The sequence below is a fragment of the Nicotiana sylvestris genome, chromosome 6, assembly GCF_000393655.2.
Source record: "Nicotiana sylvestris chromosome 6, ASM39365v2, whole genome shotgun sequence".
In the NCBI taxonomy this organism is placed as follows: Eukaryota; Viridiplantae; Streptophyta; class Magnoliopsida; order Solanales; family Solanaceae; genus Nicotiana; species Nicotiana sylvestris.
The window spans coordinates 191,876,804-191,898,477 of record NC_091062.1 but is presented as its reverse complement, the minus strand read 5'-3'; the positions used below and the strand labels follow the sequence as shown (position 1 = coordinate 191,898,477).

Genomic DNA, 21,674 nt, shown 5'->3' with positions numbered 1-21,674 from the left:
AGGACTTGCTGGATAAGGGCTTCATTAGACCTAGCATTTCACCTTGGGGTGCACCAGTCCTATTCGTGCGAAAGAAAGATGGGTCATTACGGATGTGTATCGACTATCGACAGTTGAATAAGTCTACTATAAAGAACAAGTATCCACTTCCAAGAATTGATGACCTATTCGACCAACTCCAGGGTGCCAAGTATTTCTCCAAGATTGATTTATGTTCAGGGTATCATCAGGTGAGGGTTAAGGAAAAGGATATTCCAAAGACGGCCTTCCGGACAAGATACGGGCACTTTGAGTTCTTGGTGATGTCGTTCGGGCTAACAAATGCCCCAACAGCTTTTATGGATCTCATGAATACTATATTTAGGCCCTATCTTGATGTGTTCATGATTGTATTCATTGATAACATTCTAGTATATTCTCGTTCGGAGGCGGAACATGCGGGCCACTTGCGGATAGTATTACAGACGCTTCAGGATCGTAAGTTATATGCTAAGCTCTCCAAATGTGAATTTTGGTTGAACTCAGTAGCGTTCCTTGGCCATGTGATATCTGACGAGGGTATTAGTGTCGACACTCAGAAGATCGATGCAGTAAAGAATTGGCCGAGACCTACAACACCATCAGAAGTCCGCAGCTTCCTAGGGCTAGCAGGATATTATAGGCGGTTTGTAGAAGGGTTTTCCTCTATATCATCACCATTGACTAAGTTAACACAGAAAGCTACCAAGTTCCAGTGGTCTGACACTTGTGAACGTAGTTTTCAGGAGCTGAAGAATCGATTGACATCCGCACCAGTGCTCACTCTCCCTGAAGGAACAGAAGGTTATGTGGTATATTGTGATGCCTCAGGTATAGGTTTGGGGTGCGTATTGATGCAGCGTGGGAAGGTGATTGCTTATGCATCAAGACAATTGAAGAAGCATGAAAAGAATTATCCAACCCATGATTTGGAATTGGCTGCAGTAATATATGCTTTGAAGATATGGCGGCACTACTTATACGGCGTCCATGTTGACATCTACACAGATCACAAGAGTTTACAATACATCTTCAAGCAGAAAGAGTTGAATTTGAGGCAGCGTAGGTGGCTTGAATTATTGAAAGACTACGACGTCGAGATATTGTATCATCCCGGTAAAGCCAATGTTGTGGCAGACGCTCTCAGCCGTAAATCAATGGGAAGCTTAGTACATATTGAGGCAGGTAGATGGGGGTTGATTAAAGAGCTTCATCAGCTAGCCAATATGAGAATCAGATTGTTAGACTCTGATGACGGAGGTGTTACTGTATAGAATACATCAGAATCATCTTTGGTAGCCGAGGTAAAAGCATGGCAATATAAAAATCCTATCTTAGTACGATTAAGAGAGAGCATTCAGCAGTGTAAAAGTATGGCTTTTGAGATCGGAAGAGATGGGGCACTGAGATACCAGGGCCGATTATGTGTGCCTAATGTGGCAGGGTTGCGAGAGAAGATTATGAATGAGATTCATCAATCCCGATATTCCATCCATCCCGGCTCGACAAAGATGTATCATGATGTCAAGGAGCAGTATTGGTGGGATAACATGAAGAAGTCTATTGCAGAATTTGTAGCCCAGTGTCCCAATTGTCAACAAGTAAAGATAGAACATCAGAAACCTGGTGGATTGCTTCAGAATATAGAGATTCCGACCTGGAAATGGGAGGTGATTAATATGGACTTTATTATTGGATCACCTCGCTCTTATCATAAGTTTGACTCCATCTGGGTGATAATTGATCGACTTACAAAATGTGCCCATTTTCTGCCAGTTAAGACAACTTACACGGCTGAAGATTATGCGAAGTTGTATATCAAGGAGATTGTTAGGCTTCATGGTGTGCCGGTATCTATTATATCAGACCGAGGAGCTCAATTTACAGCTAACTTTTGGAGGTCTTTTCAGAAGGGTTTAGGCACACAAGTGAATCTCAGCACTGCATTTCATCCGCAGACTGACGGACAGGCTGAACGTACCATTCAGACACTGGAAGATATGCTACGAGCATGTGTTCTAGATTTTAAGGGAAATTAGGATGACCATCTTCCACTCATAGAATTCGCCTACAATAATAGCTACCATTCCAGTATTAAAATGGCCCCATACGAGGCACTATACGGGAGAAGATGTAGATCACCAGTTGGATGGTTCGAAGTCGGTGAAACAGAATTATATGGGCCAGATTTGATTCACCAAGCTATTGAGAAGGTGAAAGTGATACAGGAGCGATTGAGGACGGCACAAAGCAGGCAAAAATCTTATTCTGATGTCCGACGTCGTGATCTAGAGTTTGAGGTTGGTGATTGGGTTTTCCTGAGGATCTCACCAATGAAGGGTATTATGCATTTTGGGAAGAAAGGTAAGCTGAGTCCAAGGTATATCGGGCCGTATAAAATTCTTCGACGGATTGGACAGGTTGCTTATGAGTTAGAATTGCCATCCGAATTGGAATTTGTCCACCCGGTATTCCATGTATCTATGTTGAGAAAATGTATTGGAGACCCTTCTCGAGTCGTCCCTATCAAAGATGTACAAGTTACAGAGGACCTATCATATGAAGAAGTGCCAGTGGCGATATTAGATCGGCAAGTCCGCAAGCTGAGAACAAAAGATGTAGCTTCCGTCAAAGTATTGTGGAGGAACAAAAATATGGAAGAAATGACATGGGAAGCAGAAGAGGAGATGAAGTCTAAATACCCTTACCTATTCCAGAATGAAGATAACAAGGATGCTGGTGGAACATATGATACATTGGAAGGTGAAATGGCTCTATGAGGTAAGCAATAACTTGAGAAAACTCTTCCTTAATACAAAATGGCGATATGCAAATAATGTACATGTCCATAATGCTTTGCATACTCTTGTAAGGCCATACGTTGAGTTAACTGCTTGCAAGTTTGTCCTCTATTTATGGGAGAAACTTGGCCGGAATCCACGATGATTTAAACTCCCCATGAACCCTTACATTTGAGGACGAATGTTCCTAAGGGGGGAAGGGTGTTACAACCCATATACACACACGTTAGTTCATGCCATATATTAGTTAACATAAATTCAAGAAGGAATTACCTTTGAGATGATAAGAAGTTAATCATATTGGTCTTAAGTGATACAAGGGTGTATAAGGGTGATTAACAAGTATTAAAAGTTAAACGAATCAAGGATGTTGTAACTCGTATTTTCAGGTAAACCTAGAGGTTCTTAATACACTCAAGGTCATGTATTAAAGTGTTTGAATCATATAATATCTGTATCATAAGTCTTGAAGTCAAACGAGTAATGAAACAAAAGTCGACAAACGTTGTCGCAACTTAGGTTCATAATTTTACTTAAACATTAGGTTAAATGTTTCTAAGCTTTTCTCCTAATTTACAAGGAATTATGGGGTGATCTACCCACCAAATTAAATATCTGTGAGTCTAATTTCCAACGCATTAAACCGTTTGTCAATACTATCTCGGAGTATAGAGATATTCATATTTTCGCAAGCCTGCGCAGATTGGTAGATGACAAGTAGGTGCATCACCTACTTGCCAAAATGATAGGACAAAATTAAAAGCCCTGAGTCGGCCAAGAGAGGACTTTTAAGGGGTTATGAACTCAGTTATTTCATCCATTTTTCAGACCCTCAAAACCAAAGTTAACCCCTGCAACTCCTCCACAAAAATCCCACACAAACCCTAATTGATTTTCCCTCTCTTTCAAGTTCTATTTGAAGGTAAAACCTAAAGTTTGAAGAACCAAGGGAAGGGCTGAGTTATCCAACAAGTAAGGTAAGTTACTGCCATCTTTCATATATTTTTCTCTGTTGTGAATTCATGGTAATTCGTTCTATACATGTAAGGACTTATGGGACGGTGATCGGAAGCCGTGAGTTCGAGTTATTCACTTGTAGCGGACTGTTTTGTGTTGCTATTGGGCTGCATGTTTTACTACTATTTTGTGGAGTTTTGGAGGTGGAAGGGTGTGGAGAAATACCATATATATGTAGGGTTGTGGGCTGATAGTTATTCGTAATATTTCTGGGTCGTTTGACATGACTACGGTGGTCGTCGTATGTATGATGTAATTAGATTGTGCGTGGACTGTTTTGGGAGGCTCAATATGTTTATTATTGATGTTGTTTGGGCTGTTTGGTGATTGTTTGGAATGGTGTGAAGTCATATATATAGGGGAAGTGTTGTCCGTTTTAACGTAAAATAGGTTGTGGTCGATACATAATAGTTATGAGGCTTAAATGATAACGATAGTATCGTTTCTCTTACTGTAGACTAAGGAGTTGTGACAATTGCATAGCTTGTGATTGGGGAAGTATATACAAGGTATGTGAGGCTATCCCTTTTATTCTTTTTCACGACTCCGATTGTACATAATGTAATGAACGAGCTTCCAAAGATACTCTAATCTTAGAAGCTAGCATTACTTACATTGCTTTCCCTCTTATGGAACGATTGATGTTAATGTTGCTTCTCTTATTCTATGTTATCAATGTTGTTTGTACTTCCTGATTCTTATAAGGTTCGTAATGAAGAGTTGGTCCTAATAACGTGTACAGAGGATACCGACCTTATGTCACTCCGAAAGGTTTAGAATGTGATTCCATGAGTCGAGCATGCATTATATATATGTATCTATTTTACTCTACCGAGCCGCGCTATAGTCGGCCGGATACGACACCTATTGTGCAACCACTGATCAGTTGGGTTTTACCGAGCTCCACATGGCCGGGTACGATTCTACCGAGACTTATGACGGCCGGGTACGTTTTTACCAAGCCTATTATGGCTGGGTACGATATGATGATGATGATGCCCACAGAGGCGTATGTTTTAAAAGTTTATGTATACATACATATGTATCATGCATTTCATGTCAGTAGCCCTCAGAGGTACTCAGATGTTCCAGGTTGTATATTCTCTATCCCTGCTTACATTACTATTCATATTTATGGTTCCCTACCTTACATACTCAATACTTTATTCGTACTGACGTCCTTTTGTTTGTGGACGCTGCATGTCGTGCTGCAGGCCCTAATAGACAGGCAGGTGCAGCTCCCCCACCACAGTAGGTTGTCCAGTTCAGCAGTGATTGGCGAGATCCCTTCTCCGGACTTGCCGTGGTCTTGGTATGCATTTTTGTTATAGACATTATGGGTATGTCGGGGCCCTGTTCCGGCTATGTTGCAGTACTTATGTTCCTATAGAGGCTCATAGACAAGTGTCGACTCATGTATAGTTTTGTATGCCTTGTCGGCTGGTTTTTGTTGTATAGTCTTTCATGGTAGCGTGGTAGCTCGTACCTTATATGTAGTTTCTTGATTGTCTGGTCATCCCCTACTATGTATGTTCATGCCATCATATTTTATTGCTGGTTGTCCATGATCGAGGTCTACCATTTATATTGATCTCGTCAACCCTAAAAGATACTAAGAAAAAGGTTAGATAAAATGTACGTTGGTGCTCGGCAAGTATGATCGGGTGCTAGTCATGGCCCTCTAGTTTGGGTCGTGACATAGTAAATAAATAAAAAGGCAAAAACCAAAAGGAAAGAAGGAAACACATGGTCCCAATAAAAGCACGTAGAATTGACATGGTACGTTAATTATATTCACATGGCTGTGGTGAGACCGTGAGAGAAGCTAAGGAGGAGGTTAAATTCGTAGCGTCATTCATCAAAGTGTACAAAAGGCAACTGTCAAATTGATGAATTGCTTGAAAGATACTGTTAAAAATTAAGGGTATTCTTGTCATATGTTGTCTGATATAGAATTAATCTTTTGCTAAGGAAGTAAAAATGATGAACTTGGTGTTAAAACAATTGTATACATTGACTTAGGGTATTAATTTAACCAATTACTATAACGTGTTAATTACCAATTTTACAAGATTATTAATCGATTTTATCATAGAGACTTATAAATGATCTAATCGTATAAATATTTTTTACACTGTCATAATATTGAAATGGTAAATCGTATGGTGTTTCACGATTCCGCTTTTGATAATCAAGGCACAACAGAAAGCATGTGCTGAAACAGCTTTAAACATAAATGATGAGATGAGTTTTAACTTTTGCACTTGAATTATTATTAGGCTAAATACATAAACCGCCCCTTTAAGTTGTTCCTAACGATCAGTTGAACACCTTCACTTCCCAATTGATCAACTAGACCCCTTTACTTACCAGAAGTGTATCTTCTTAATACCTTCATTCAACAGATCACATGCGTAAAATGCAATCGTTGATTACGTGGCAAATGAACCAATAAAATATTAACGCGTGTAACTTAGAATTAAAAATTACAATCAAAAATTAAAAGAAGGAGAAATGGCTTTCCGGCCACTTAAACTTGCATCCTTACAAATCGATATATGAACTCTTGGGTTTCCCATTTGAACACCTTTACTTGAAAATATGACTACTAATAAACACTTGTGATGGTGTGTGTTGCTCAATCGCTGCTGACATGGATTTAATTTAATATTTTGTATAGCCATATCATTCATTCAGTCACATTTTGTTGACGCGTGTATGTTCAAGGTTATCTAAGGATTTTATTAGCCTCCTGCAATTATTGACAAATTAAATTCTTTCTCATACATCTCATCCCAAATTTTCACAGTAGCCTCGCCGGAACTCCGACTGGTTCTTCTCCAAGCCCATTGCCAAACCCCAAAAACAATAGACGATAGCTAAAAGCAATTCGAAACTCATTGCCGAACAAAACAAAGACAAAAAAAGAGGGAGAAGAAAGAGTAAAAATAGGGAATAAGATAGCGAAAACGACACAAGCGTTGGCGATGGAGTACTACCTCCACGACTTGCCGTCGTCATACAATCTGGTGCTTAAAGAAGTTCTAGGTTGAGGTCGCTTTTTGAAATCAATTTTGTGTAACCACGATGAAGGACTCGTGCTCGTAAAGGTCTATTTCAAAAAAAAAAGCAATTTTATTGATTTGCGAGATTATGCGCAGCGTCTCTCCAAAAATCTGTGACATCTTCACCTCCCTTGATCATCCACATGTTTGGCCTTTCCAGGTTTGGTAGTCTCTTCATTAAATTTTGGCTTATTGACTTTGAATTTAGAAGGGAAAGACGACAGAGGTGGGAGGGAGGGGAATTTAGAAGGGGAAAGAGATTTTCCTGTGTCATTTGTATTTTATTTCAGTTCTCATATTTTTTTAAATAAAAACAATATGATCCACGCGCTTTTGCAGCGTGATTCACACACAATTTAGCCATGTCAGCTGCGACGCTTCCACATAGGCATAGTCAACGGTCAAATATGTTTATTAGTATTCATTACATCAAGTTGAAGTGTTCAAATGAGAAAAATGCAAGTTTATGTATCGGCTTTTAAAAACCCTACAAATTTAAGTGGCTAGGAAGTCATTACGCCTTAAAAGAAAAAATTTATTAAGTTAAATAAATAAAAATTAAAAAAGCAAAACTCAGAACCACTTTCCATCCAAACAAACCATGGTCTCTCCTTACAAACCCCTCCCCCTTTTCCGTCCAATTTCCACTTTTCCAAACCACCATCGTTAACCATTCCTTCCCCCACCATTTTCTTTGACATACCTCCCCTCGTTACTTTAACCATTCTTTTTCAAAACTTAAACACTAAAACTCTCCCATAAAACTCATATAAGTATTAAAAAACAGAGAATAACTAAGTGGAGAACCCTCCAAGGGTTACTGATGGACCTTGCCGGAAAAGCTCATCTCCAGGGACCTTTCTTTGTTTGTCTCATTTTGTCATGTCTGACAGAACCCTTGTACATATCAGTTAATTTAATTGTTTGAGGGAGTTGAAGTGAAGATGCCTCCGATTGGACTCTATCGTTGCCACCTTCGCCGGGCAAATTTGAAAGAATCGACTCCAGTGAAATCTTCAGTCTTCTCTCTTTATCATCTTCTTGATGCTGAATTTGGGTTATATCACTGTTTCTAGTTTGTTATTTTTTGTGTAAATTTCTCCTTAAATTGTTGTCTAGCTGATTCAAGCAATTGGTTCTTATTTTTGTGTTTCTGTGGAAGTAAGATGTTGTCATCAGTAGTGATTAAAGGGGTTGTTGGTATTTATTTGGTGGAGATAAGGATGATGGGGTGATGGAGATGAGGGTGATAGGGCTATTGGTGTTTATGTGGTGGCAACTTAGCAGTGAGAAGAATTGTAGAAGACGGTGTCTTAGATAAAACTGTAGTGGTATAGTTTTTTGGGTACTTAATTAAGGCTGCCATGGATAGTGGTCGATAATGGAGGTGAGTGTCGGCTATGAAGGAAGGAGAGAGACCAAGAGAAAAAGATGTATTTTTTTGTCAAAGAAAAAGAAAATTAGGTTGAAAAAATAACTTCAAGCGCTCAAAATCTTGTTATCCAACAGGCATATGCCACATCAGTCACAAAGGTTCAGAAGATACGCTTATGGTAAGTAGAGGTGTCAACTGATCATTGGGGACAACTTAAATGGGTCATTTATATATTTTGCCTTATTATTATTATTATTATTATTATCATACAAAGAATAAGAAGACATTCGTGATAACGTGCAGTAGAAGAAAATGACACTTGTCCAAGAATATTTTAGCAAAAGCTTTTAAAAAGTTCTAAGCCAACATTATAACATGAGCGTTAGGTGAATGTGAAGAAAACGAGATAGTTTAGGTAGAATAAGATTGTTACGTCTTTATCAGTCAAAATTGACACCAAATAGTAATCAGTAGTAACGCATGTATGAATTGACACCATCAGAACGAGTGAACGACCATGCAGCAATGTTTTTTCTTCTTTGACACGGAGAGAAGTAGAGCTCGGGTTGAAGGAAAGCAAATGGCCATCAAAGGTTGTGATGAGATGAAAAAGATCTCTCTATCCTCAATCAAAGGTCTCGGTTAAAGCTCGGAAAATAGAAAAATTATGGTAGTAAGCTCTCTCACGTATAATAAGAAGTCTTACACTAAGCAAACCTGGATTAATCGAGCCTCAATGTGCATACCAAATCTCGGATGTCGGAAAAAAGGGACAAGGTAGTACCTTTCAGCTAGTACGTACCAGGAACATAGTACTTTACATTATCATTAGCTCTGAGATTTTCGGGCTCAGTAACTTGAGGTTGGAAACGCCAACAAAAGATTCAAGGGGCAATGAAACACTAACAAAAGCGAGGCATAGGCCATCACACAAAATGCAGCAATTGAACGGCCCGAAAGATCTGATGCTCTGCCACCATGAGAATGATTTATGCAGCTTGAGAAAATATGCAAAAGAAATGAGCGTGCAGCATGTCAAATCGATCCAGACGGCTTGTTAACACTTCATGAACGAACAAATGACTGAACTAAGAAGGTACAAGCCATTAGATGTTTGAAAAGTTAGCAGTACAATTATAACTTCAGTTAGAAGATCTTCAGAGGAGCGTACATAGTTGATCTCTTAAACTAATTTTACAGATCACTTGTAGAATTCAAAGTCAGTGTCAGGCTTCTTCACATTGGTCCTGTAGCCCTTTTCGAAGTCCTTGGGGAGAATGACATATCGATTCTTTCGCACTGCATGCATACCTGCTTCCTGACAAATAGCTGAAATCTGCAGACGTTGCAACATGCATCAAATCATGTTGTACGGAAAATTGAAGGACAAAACCAGACACAGCACGATATAAAACAACTATTTAGCCTGACTTCTAAATTTAGAACAGTAGTGGAGCATCCTATTTCTCCCTCAAAAACAGATGAAGAGCAAAGAGACAAACCTCAGCAGCACTAATTTTATCAGGGCGAGAAACATAATCTTCCAAGTCGACCTCATCACCTAAGTTCATCTTAGCAGTGCAGACCTGGACAAAAATCATCCAGCTTTAGATTTTTGGTCTGTTATGGGAGCGGAGAAATATCTAGATAATGAATGAGATACACAATCCATAAACCAATCTCTCAAAACTTCCTTCCACAATTTTTCACTCTTAAATTATTTTCTTTGGTGCTGGGGAATACGATTAAAGAAGAAATCCTTATACAAAGTCATCCAAAATTCTACCTGAAAAACAAGCCTCTTTTGACGCCTATCAGGCAAAGGAAATTCAATCTTCCGATCAAGCCTTCCAGGGCGCAAAAGTGCAGGATCCAAAGTATCAGCTCTATTAGTTGCCATAATAACTTTCACATTCACGGTCTGGTCAAATCCATCCATCTGCAGGAGAAACACCAAACAGAAACTTCATAAACAATTCTCAGTGCATGCATTCTGACAGATTACTTTAGAAGAATACACAGAAGCCTACCTGATTTAGCAACTCCATGAGGATACGCTGGACCTCCCTATCAGCTCCAGTCTGAGCATCAAACCTGGCAGTTGCAATTGCATCTACCTCATCAATAAATATGATTGCAGGAGCATTTTCTTTGGCAAGGCGAAAAACATCACGAACCATTCGAGGACCCTGCACAGTCAGAGAGCAAATGAGAAAATTAAAGCTTGAGTAATAGAAACAAATGGAGTCTCGTCACCGTTCATGGACTGTAAAATTGACTGAGTTTTGTCCCTCTTAACTCAGGAGTAAAAGGAAATCTAAAGAAAAACAAATTTGTATGCAAGAAATTATAAATTGATCCGAAGTAGCATCCCCAATAAAACAGTTCTGTTCAACATGATGCGTGCGACAAAATGTACAATATTGCACTCCAAGCTGCATGTTGACATAATGGAACTGTTCTACTTGATTGGGTGCGGAAAGATGGTCCGTCTCTTAACTTATCCCGAAAAAATAAAGGAAAAACAAAAGAGTCCCTCCCCCCCAAAAACAAAAATTGGCTTGTCTCTACAGCCACTTCCAAATATCAACAAATGGTTCTTGCATAGGATGTTCTTAGTTTCACGAAATATTTTCTTGTATATCATGTTGCTACTCAGCCTGATTGGGACAGCAGAATTCCATGTCCCCTATCTTTTAGTGAATTATATTAGTGTTCTTTTCACAAAGTCTGCTAGATGCCTGAGGATAATTGTCGTTTTAATAATTAATGAACTAATCTTTGATCTCAGATTAAAAAATTAACCAAGTTAACTACTGCAAATAGAACAATATATACAATTTGGGACAAAGGTAACAATAATTAACTGCCTTATTCTCACACCACAAAAAAGTCACGAATCATGAAATTTAAAAGGGCAAAAAAGTCTTGGACAAGAAGCAAATGCTTTCTTTCTCCAAGATTCTTCCAAGATGGAAACAAATACTTTAAAATCCATTTTTTAATCTGAAATGACACAGTCAAGATAGTTTGAAGAAAGAACAAATGGGTGAGTAATGATTCATTGATGCACAGAAATAACTGCTCAGACAATCCCAATACTTCAATACATACCTCACCCAAGTACTTCTGAACAAATTCTGAGCCAACAACCCTTATGAAGGCAGCAGTAGTGTGATGAGCGACAGCCTTTGCAAGCATAGTTTTCCCGGTACCTGGTGGACCATAAAGCAAGACACCACGGGGAGGATCTATACCAATCTGCTTGTACAACTCGTGATGAGTCAGAGGTAACTCAACAGCCTCACGGATTTCCTGCTTTTGTATGTCACATCCTCCAATATCCTGGTTTGAGAAGTTCATAAAAGCAAAGAAATAGACATCTATTAACAGGGTACAACATTACATTAGACATTAGTTTGCATGTACTAGTAAGTGACATGTGCATCTGCACACACATATTTAGGGAGCTTTTATTACAATTAGTACATAATGATTTCCCTCTTAGTGCTCTGAACTAAAAGCGCGTTTTACCTTAGACGACACTAGCATTTAATGATTTTGAAGATTAAAACAGGAGAAAAGACCACGTGTTGCAGAGTCCATGCTCACGTTCCCTAGCGTCAATTGTAAAGTGAATCCAGATCACTATATTGCACATTTGATCAGTTAATTACAAAGTTCAATCCAATTACTTACAACCATTTTCCTTTCTTTCGGATACAATAATATGGGTTAAAGAAAACCATTAACACAGTCAGTGGCCGAGGTAGAAGTTTATGCAAGGGGATTCAAAAGAAATACTACAATGTTACACTTGAGATTTGAGCAAATAATGCAAAGCAAATTTTGAACCCCCTGCGTCACTTCACTAGAATCTTTCCTTCTGTTAAGGGGATTCTACAGTTTAAATAGTAAAAATGTTCGTTTTTACCCTATTTGCACAGTATAATTTTGCCACGAAGGATATTCAATTTGAATCTCCTTGACTCTACATAGCTCTGTCCCAGAACACACTATATCAATATTAACCCAATACATTTATGATGCACTAGATATTCAAAGACACCAGCCTACTAACTACTCTTTGTTATGTTGTTTTTCTTCAGCTTCCTGTTTCGTTTGTCTTTCACGCCAGAGTCTTGAATGAAAAATGATACTTCTCTGAAACCCGCAAACAAGGTTTCGGCTTTCCTTTTTGCTTTTGAGGAACAAAACCAAGTGGTCGATTGAAGTACACATGATGAATAAGCCACTTAACTGCTTTTCGAGAAGGGCAGTGATAGGATTTTGGATAAGTTCAAGGAGAAGCCACAGTACTACACACTCAAGTGCTGCATGTGTATTGATTTTCAATGAGAGGCTGCTTGCAACTAAAGTTAAACTGAGAAATCATTTTGGACATATGATTGAACAAGATCAGTAAATGGAAGAATATGATAATAAAAAAAGAGAGAAGATTCTCAATGAGTTCATAAGCTATTGAAAAAAGCTTCTTTACTTGGTTTTTGAAATTCTTATGGAAAACATCGTCTTTATGGTCATACTTTTATCACCAGTACTTTTTTTTTTTTTGGGTAAGTAAACTATTTTATTTACCAATAGCAAATATGTACAAGTATGAAACAAAAGCAACTGGCTTTGGACATGCCCGAAACCAGAACATCACTATCACCGGTACATTTACTGGGTAGGAGGGTAACTCTATCTACCGCAGCTCAGACAAATGGAAAGAAATCACTTTGTGTAGCATAGACAGATGGAAAGAGATCATTTATCATTTTTTGCCTCTACTGAGATTTGAACTTTCATCTCCCATGGTCCATTCTAGCTTCATTGACTGCTAGGCCACTATCTCCTTATTATTTAATTTGCGACACTGTTAGAACTATAAAAAAAAGATTTTGATTCCTAACCTATTTTACAGAAGCTCAAGGTTGTGACACCTTCAGAGAAAAAAACAACTATTCCTTTTATCAGTAGAAAAAAGCTAACTATTTTTCAACAATTTAAAAAAAGCTAACTCTTTTTCCACAATTAAAAAAAAATAGCTTTTTTTCTTGAAAATTAAAGTTGGGATTCTCTTTACACCTTCACCATTCTAATGTGACTCATATTTCATATTTAGGTCTAAATATTGGAAACAATGCATCTAGCAAAGTTTATAGTTAGCTACAAGTCAATTTGAATCCAAAATTTATCAATGAAGTAAACCTAATGTAATTGTTCCAGAAATTAAGTCTTCACAATAAACCCCTATAAACTCTTAGTCTACCAATTAAGAACAGCAATCCTAAAACTCACCCAAAAAAAACCTAGCACGTAAGAAAATAATATAATGAACAGCAATATATAGCCCTAGTAAGCAGAATTACATATAAACCATAATCAGTTAAATTAAGCATAATACAAACTTACACTATAGGTAACATCAGGCTTCTCCGATTGGCTAAGCAGAGAAATACTCGAATCAGCCTCAGGAGGCAAAACATCAACAAGCGCATTCGAGTGACGATGCAAAGCCACAGAAGCCGAGGGTTTAAGTAGCTCCCGATTAATCGTGCTGAGTATTCTAACGTAGTAATTAGATCCCGTAGTGGACCCTACAATAGCGTTATTCGTATCAATCATCTCCATGAACTGACCGATTACTAGCGGCACCGATTGAATCCGTTTGACTTCTTCCTGTGCACGTAAGTGTTCTCGCCGGAGATTTTTCAGTTCGTCCTTGACGTATTCCTCTTGTATCTCGATGAACTCCAGCTGCCGTTGAAGAGATTTTAGGCGGGCGTAGAGGTCGTCTTCGCCGTCGGAGGGAACGTCGTGTACAGATGGGTCGGGTCGGGTTGATGGTGGCTCTGGTAAGGGTTTTGGATCGAGAACCATGGGTGTTGCCATTGTTGGAAGTGGAGAAAAAGCTATGGGAGTTAATACGTAGAGAGGAGAGAAAGAATGAAGTACGAAACAAGAAATATGATAGAACCGACTTGGCTTTATAATCTGTCTGATCAAATATTTTATGTCTCGTTTGGTGTTATTGACTTAAAATCCTTTTTAAGGCGTACTATTAGTCAAACATAAATTATGTAGTATACATTTACCAAATAGAAACTGTCATTTATCCAAAACAAAGGTATTTTGAAAGAAGTCATTCAAAATTAAACACACGTTATAGAAGTAAGTCAGTAATCGACTTGGCAAAACAGGCCCTTGTCGCTTAAATTAAAGGAAAAATGACAAATTTGCCTCTAAGCCAAAAAAACAAACTAAATGCCTTCATGTTTCCAACTCGCAACATTCACGAGTCACTAGTAGAGACAGATGCTTTGAAAATAGTTACTCTACCTTATGTCTAACAAAAATTTGCTTCCTTTCCCTAGTAGGTCAAAATTGATCTCGCTTCACACCTCGCACTGCTTACACCTCTCGCGAAGCCACCTCGCACTGCTTACACCTCCTGCCTATCGGAACACAAGCCCAATTTTGAAAGCTGTAATGGGTTGGGGGAATGGGGGCCTACAACTTTGACCTCAGTATGAAACGAAATCGACGGTGGTCAATTTTCCTTCTTCTTTGGTATCTCGACTTGGGGTTGCTTGAACCTAGTGGTCAAAAGGTTGTGCTCGACCGAAAGGGTAAGGGGTAGGGATGTCTAGGGGGAGTACTAGGTCTAAAGGTGTTTACCGGACGGGTTGGACCAAACTCGACATGGGAAAAAATAACACGTCCGGTTAGTGGGGCGGACTGGTTAGTGTGCTGGGGTTCGGGGCTGGTAATGGGCTGGGAAATTTCGGGTTATGTTGGGCCCGTCATGGTTCGGGCTTATCGAATCCGAATCAAGGCCGGGTTAATTTCTTTTAGTGTGTTATGTTTCCTTGTCCAATGTAATTGATCCTTTAGTGTTTGCGAACTTTTAAATAATAAAATATGTATTTTAAGACATAAAATTAAACTTTTAAACTTCAAAATTTTAAGTTTGAATTTTAAAATTTAAAATTAAGTGGCTACATAAAATTATTTAATAAGACCAATATGTAAGGATCAAACTTCAAAGGCTTTCATTTCATATTTTCATTGCATAATAATATTTCAAATTAACTTGCAAGTTCTATTTTCATTTTTTAATTTTTGAACTTGCAAATTAAAAGTTTACTACAATAAAAAGTTTAGTGTCTACTACTGCCAAATGCCAATAAGAGCAAATTGTCTCATAAACTAATACATTAAGCTTAAATGAGTCTAATAAATTAAAAACAACACAAATTGTCTCAAATCATCTTAAATACGAATTCCTAGAGGACGCTCAAGACAACCCTTGATATGCTTCCTTAAACCATGTGTGCCCTCCCACATTCGATTGGCATTAAAGATTCGACCACAGTTCTTGCACTCTACTTTACGAACTTCTTCATTTTCTTCTACTACTTCAAAGTGTTTCCAAACATGTGAGCGTACTCTAGAAGCACGGGGCATGATTGAACTTGAACCTAACAAAAATGGTAACCACACTTCACTTGATAATTGTAATTTTGTAGTGGCTACTATAAATAACTGATAATACTTGAAATAATAATTAATTGAGAACTTGAGAGCAATAAGCAATTCAATAATCAAAAGGGAATTGAGAGAAAATTAGAGTAGAATAAGAGTGTAAAAGTGCAAAAAATAATCGTTGCCAAACGGTCATTTTTTATTTTGACCTTTGGGAACTATCAGAATATAAAAAAAAATTATAACTTAAACCGGGTTGGACCGGACTGAAGCACGGTTAAAACCCTTGAACGGGTTACTGGGCTAGCCGGGTTCCGGTGCACCAGTAGCTAAAAAAGGCCCGACCCAGTCCGGACACATCCTCCCTACCTTAGCCAAACCTGTCCCACCCTTTACCGACCGGACTGACCCTGATTGAACCGGGTTGAACCAGATCGTTATTAGTGGGCCGGGTCGGCCCGATTAACACATCATAACTAGATCTTTAAGGGTTAAAGGTATTGTAGAGAGGGGGGGGGAGAGGGGTAAGGGTAAGGGTAAGAAGAGGGTCCCCTAAGGGTACTTTCTTAAGGGTATTTAAGGGTATTTTTTGTTGATACCCTACCAGTACCCCAAACGGTCCAAAGGATGCGGTACCAGTACTTTAGGGTACTTTGGGTAATTTTAAATTAAAAATTAAAAAACATTATAACTAAATACAAACACACTTTAATGGATGAAAAAATTCAAGGGTATGAAGTGCCCTTTTATTTTATTTTATTCAACGTAAACATTAAGTTTCTAATACAAGTTACGAGTATTTACTCTGTATCTCAATACTTGTAAAAATAAAATTACATATTTCCTTTGAACAATCTTTATTTTTTCAATAACTTTTCATGGCTCTTCGGTTGGAATTTGTACCACTTGTTCGTCTGCGTCCCCCGCCATCTCCGGTAGATATTATTTAATTATATGCATTGTCATCTTCTTAAATTATTTATGGAAGGCCAAAGTTTCTTCTCTCCTCTTTAAGTAACCATAACCATTTACACTACGATTTATGTCAGAAGTGACAGAAACTCTACAATCTATGTGGAAAAATAGGTACCATAAATATTGTTGATATTCACGTTGAAATTTAAAAACATCACTACTAACAATTGTTCGAGGAAAACTTTGAAAAGTAGGATTATAAGTTTCTTGTATGTAACGAACGGATCCGTTGCCTAACGGTACAAAAAGGGCCAAAACCAGAGTGGTACGATTTACCGGTACCTTACTTAAAGGTAAGTACTGGTATTATCCTATTCTTTGACCGCACTTTTCAATTCAGCTATAGTACTAGATTCGAAACGCCTTGTTCCTTATTTTGGCTATATTTTCAAATTAATCTACGTTATACTTTTCGGTCACTAGTATTTTATTATTATTAGCATATCATATCGTATTTATTTCAAAAATTTATGCGGATCGTAGAATTCTTTCGAAGCTGATTTGTTTGCTGACATGGACAATACTTAAGAAGTTTGATTTTTTATTTTTTTTTGAAAGCCATGTTAGTACGAATGATCTCAAAGTCCTAATTTTCACTCAAACACAATAAGGACCACAAATTATATGGAAAATACATATAACTATCTCAAAGGCTATAAAGCACGCATTTCTCCTAACAGATGTACCATGTGCAAGCTAGCTAATCAATGGCCTGCACTGAACTCCAAGAGGAGTCTATGTTGAAAAGAAGCGGGTGCCAATTGACCATTGTCGTGCAAATGAGCAGCCAAAATAATTTTAAATCAAGAAAAATTGATTGAGCTTTTTATTACTCCTGTAAAAGTGAATATAGTAATTTGAGGGGGAAAAAAACTATACTAGTAAACGCTAATTTTAGTAGGATTAAAATATATACATTGTTGTGTATATATATGTGTGTATGTATAGTGTATTAAAATAATATCACGATTGAATGTCTTTCTAAATTACACATGTCAATATTGTAGCATAGTTTTGACAGTGTGTCAAAAAAATAAAGAATGGGGTAGGTGTTTATGTATTAGGATTCTAATGTAAACAGTTTGTATTTTTTAACAGCAAACTACGAGCCCGTTAGGACATAAGATTTTTTTTTTTTTTTCAAAAAAAAAAAAAAATTAAATCAAAACAATGTTTGGTTATGATTTTTTTTTCTTTCAAATCCAACTTGAAAATGCATTTTCAAATTTGAAAAACTGTTGAGAACTAGTTTTTCCAATTGAAAAATTGAAAAGTTAGTATTTTTAAGTTTTACAAATTTACCCTATATTTTTTAAATTTATAAAAAGACTCCAATCAGTTATTAAACTTAGATAACACCTACACGCTACAACTACCCGCCGTGGTTGACTGGCCTTGGACTACATTTTGATATCCATTTTTGAGATCTACAATTTATACTTTTACTTGAAGGAGACACTACAACTTCTGTTAGAGAATGTTCGTACAATTAAATAATTTGCATGTTTGATTGTTTGTTTCAAGTAGGATAATCAATTCGGGGTGATTTTGATATTTTTTTTACAAATTGTGGGGTATAAATCATATTTCATGGTTTTGAAAAAAGTGCATCCAAATATGTTGCAAAATTATAACCAAACACAACTTCATCTTCAAATCAAAACTTTAGTGAAATTTTAAATTTGAAAAAAAAAATCATGGAATTTGTGTATAAACGCCTGCTACAAGTAAATGCAATAAGAAGCGGAGCCATGATTTGAAGTATGTGGTTTCGGATTCTAAGTCGTTTATGTTAATGAGTTATGAATTAACAATTTATACATATTTAATAAAAAATTTAAAACAAATACAGATTTTGGACGAACGTTACTGGGTTCGGCCAAACCCGCAAGTCCTATGCTAGCTCTGCCACTGAATGCAACATGTGGCACTTGAAAATCAAGACTTGAGAGCACAAGGACGGTGTTAAAATAGCACGGTCTAGCCAGTTTTTGGACTGATCATTCAAAAATAGCCAGTATTTGCCAAGTAATTGAAAAATAGCAACTATTTTGTTGCACAAAGACCGCTCCAGCATAATATACTGGAGTTCGGTGCACCTGTGTATGAACTTCCAGCATATTATGCTGGACCGGTATACTTTGCTGGTTCCAGTATAATATACTGGATACTGGAGCACCGGTGCTCCAAACTCGAGTATATTATGCTGTACCAGTATATTATACTGGAGCTCCAGTATATTATGCTGAAGTATTTTTCCTGATTTGAACAATATTTTCGTTCTGATTTATCTTTACGTGAAAAGTGGCTAAATTTCGATTACTTTTGAAACTGTAACTATTTTTGAATGACTACTTGTAAATATGACTATTTTTGAATTTCTACTAAGGACGGTCGAGTAATTTAGACCACAACGGGTTTGGGTTGTTTGAAATTAGTGTTCTAACTATGTCGGTCCAGGCCCATCTAATTTGTGACGCATGCCCAGACGTAAGCCCAAACAATTTCTAAGCCTAATTCCACAACTATATATAAAGGGATTTCTCTTTCTTCTGTCTTTACAAGCCGCAGTTCAATTGCAGTAAGCTAGCCATGGGGAGAAGTAAGTCGCTTTGCCCTGTTTCTCATTTTTAACGCCAATTTCTATCTTCATTTACATTACAATAATTATTTTGAAGATCTGAAAAATTGGGCTCTCACACAAATCTCAATTTCTGAATTGAGATTAATTTTTGTAGCATTTCTGAAACAGTGCTAGATAAATGGGTAGTTCGTATCACGTTGTCTACAAATTAGTGGCTTTTAGGTCAATCGTTTAATAACCAGATATAGCTATGATAAAATGGGTAGCTTGAAAATGGAATTATATGGCAAAATTTATTTATCCCTTATTGTCCAATATCCATTTTTGCACGTTTATTTTCAAAGAAAGCTCCTTTTCCCAATCCAATAAAGACTGAGTTGCGAGAATTTGAGAAATTGTAGAGGATGAATTTTTGTGTTTGTAGGAGGATTGCATGGTTGTGAAATGAAAGCAGCAGTTTCTCATTTTCTTTTGTGTCAAAGAAATATTCTTTCTTACTGTACCTGATAATTGATTTTTCTTTGCACGATTACATAGTGAAATAGGTGATGAAATGTGACTTTGTAAGTTGGATTTATTTTTATCTAAGAATAGGAGCTTTATATTTGACTATCAAATTTAATTAATTAATTGTGGATACATGTATGAAAAAGCTTATTCAGAGCTCCTCGAGTCTTGGCATAGCTAGTTTCAGAATATATTATATCGTAATGATAGTTTTTTATAGTGCTACTATGTGTCCTGATGCTTGTCTTCCCAAAACTCATTTATTTTAGGGGGCTCTGTCTAATGGTTGGATTCTTTTGCGCAGGACCTGCAAGATGTTACCGCCAGATTAAGAACAAGCCTTACCCAAAATCACGGTTTTGCCGTGGTGTCCCTGATCCAAAGATTAGGATCTATGATGTGGGCATGAAGAAAAAGGGAGTTGATGAGTTTCCTTTCTGTGTGCATTTGGTCAGTTGGGAGAAGGAGAATGTCTCTAGTGAGGCACTTGAAGCTGCCCGTATTGCGTGCAACAAGTACATGACCAAGTCTGCTGGGAAGGATGCCTTCCACCTTAGGGTCAGGGTTCATCCTTTCCATGTTTTGCGTATTAACAAGATGTTGTCATGTGCTGGAGCTGATAGGCTCCAAACTGGCATGAGGGGAGCTTTTGGTAAGCCACAGGGTGTTTGTGCTCGTGTTGCAATTGGTCAGGTTCTTCTCTCTGTTCGCTGCAAAGATGGAAACAGTAACCATGCACAAGAGGCTCTGCGTCGTGCAAAGTTTAAGTTTCCTGGCCGACAAAAGATCATTGTCAGCAGAAAGTGGTATGTATTTTATCTGAAGGTTCACTTTTTTATTTTTTTATTTTTTATTTTTTATGTGTCTGCAATATGTTTGAGAACTTTGCACTTTTTCCATTCTAAGGATTATTCTGTTATTTACCATTGGCATGTAAGATCGTACCTTATGTACTTGCTTAGTTATTCAGTTTAGGGAGATCCCATCTAAGTAGATATACTGCCATAAATTACACAAATTTCTCTCTTTCAATGCAAAGTTTGTCTTGTAATTGGAAGTTTTGCTCTTTTTTTCTCCGGAGATGAGCTGTGTTGCAGTTTCACGATATCTTGGTTTTTTGTTGTCTCATTATAGTTCTGAGCTCAGCCCTTTATTTCTTAGTCCAAAACTTAGTACTATTCGAGTGTTAAGTAATCTATTTTACCTTCCTGTTGAAGTTAGATGATTGAACACGGTCAATATTGGTCATTTTAGATGCTCAGTTGGATAATTTGTGCTTGAACCTTACCTGTGCTATCTCTGTTTCAGGGGTTTCACTAAGTTTAGCCGTACCGATTATCTGAAATACAAGTCAGAGAACCGTATTGTCCCGGATGGTGTCAATGCAAAGGTTTGTTCTCTTCTTAACCTTTTTTTATTAAGAAAGAATTATTTTTGTTTTGTTCATCTATAGAGCCTTTTGCCAGTGGTAATTTGCTTGTTAAAACTTATTTCTTTTGTTTTGTTTTTGCAGCTTCTTGGCTGCCATGGTAGACTTGCTGCACGTCAACCTGGAAGGGCCTTTCTAGAGGCTGTTTAGCAAATTGAAGTGGCATAATCCTACAAATAGCACATTAGTTTTGCTACTTTTGTTGATTGAAAATTTGTGACTTGAACTTCTGTCTATGCACGAACCTTGTCAGTATCCAATTGAACATTTTTCAATTATATTCTGTCTTTGAACTGCTAAAAGCTTATATCTTCCCCACTTGTGGGAATAAACTGGGTATGTTGTTTATTCTGTCTTTGAACTGTCTCTTACAACTAAGAGCTTATATCTTTGTCGAATTGATACCTCTCAA

The 21,674-nt window shown here is 37.5% G+C and overlaps 2 protein-coding genes across 2 annotated transcripts; one reads left to right on the top strand and one right to left on the bottom strand.

Annotated features, from left to right (window-relative positions):
* Positions 1 to 9,360: 9,360 nt before the first annotated feature.
* Positions 9,361 to 14,297, bottom strand: LOC104240363 (26S proteasome regulatory subunit 6B homolog). Its single transcript, XM_009795200.2, has 6 exons — positions 13,695 to 14,297; positions 11,391 to 11,621; positions 10,307 to 10,465; positions 10,063 to 10,215; positions 9,779 to 9,862; positions 9,361 to 9,612 (listed from the first exon to the last, which is right to left on the bottom strand). The coding sequence occupies exons 1-6, from the start codon at positions 14,172 to 14,174 to the stop codon at positions 9,478 to 9,480; spliced, it is 1,242 nt and encodes a 413-aa protein (XP_009793502.1). The 5' UTR covers positions 14,175 to 14,297; the 3' UTR covers positions 9,361 to 9,477.
* A 5,002-nt stretch (positions 14,298 to 19,299) lies between these two features.
* Positions 19,300 to 21,613, top strand: LOC104240362 (large ribosomal subunit protein uL16). The gene is made up of 4 exons (XM_009795199.2): positions 19,300 to 19,344; positions 20,138 to 20,639; positions 21,142 to 21,223; positions 21,347 to 21,613. The coding sequence occupies exons 1-4, from the start codon at positions 19,335 to 19,337 to the stop codon at positions 21,410 to 21,412; spliced, it is 660 nt and encodes a 219-aa protein (XP_009793501.1). The 5' UTR covers positions 19,300 to 19,334; the 3' UTR covers positions 21,413 to 21,613.
* The last annotated feature ends 61 nt before the right edge of the window (positions 21,614 to 21,674 follow it).

Bases quoted from the DNA above. Each gene is read 5' to 3' on its own strand.
- LOC104240363 (XM_009795200.2), bottom strand. From the start codon at position 14,174: ATGGCAACACCCATGGTTCTCGATCCAAAACCCTTACCAGAGCCACCA. The intron at 11,622-13,694 runs GTAAGTTTGTAT...TTCTCAAACCAG, and splicing joins AGCCTGATGTTACCTATAGT to GATATTGGAGGATGTGACAT. The intron at 9,613-9,778 runs GTTTGTCTCTTT...CAACGTCTGCAG, and splicing joins ATAAAATTAGTGCTGCTGAG to ATTTCAGCTATTTGTCAGGA.
- LOC104240362 (XM_009795199.2), top strand. The intron at 20,640-21,141 runs GTATGTATTTTA...TCTCTGTTTCAG, and splicing joins ATCATTGTCAGCAGAAAGTG to GGGTTTCACTAAGTTTAGCC. The intron at 21,224-21,346 runs GTTTGTTCTCTT...TTGTTTTTGCAG, and splicing joins CGGATGGTGTCAATGCAAAG to CTTCTTGGCTGCCATGGTAG.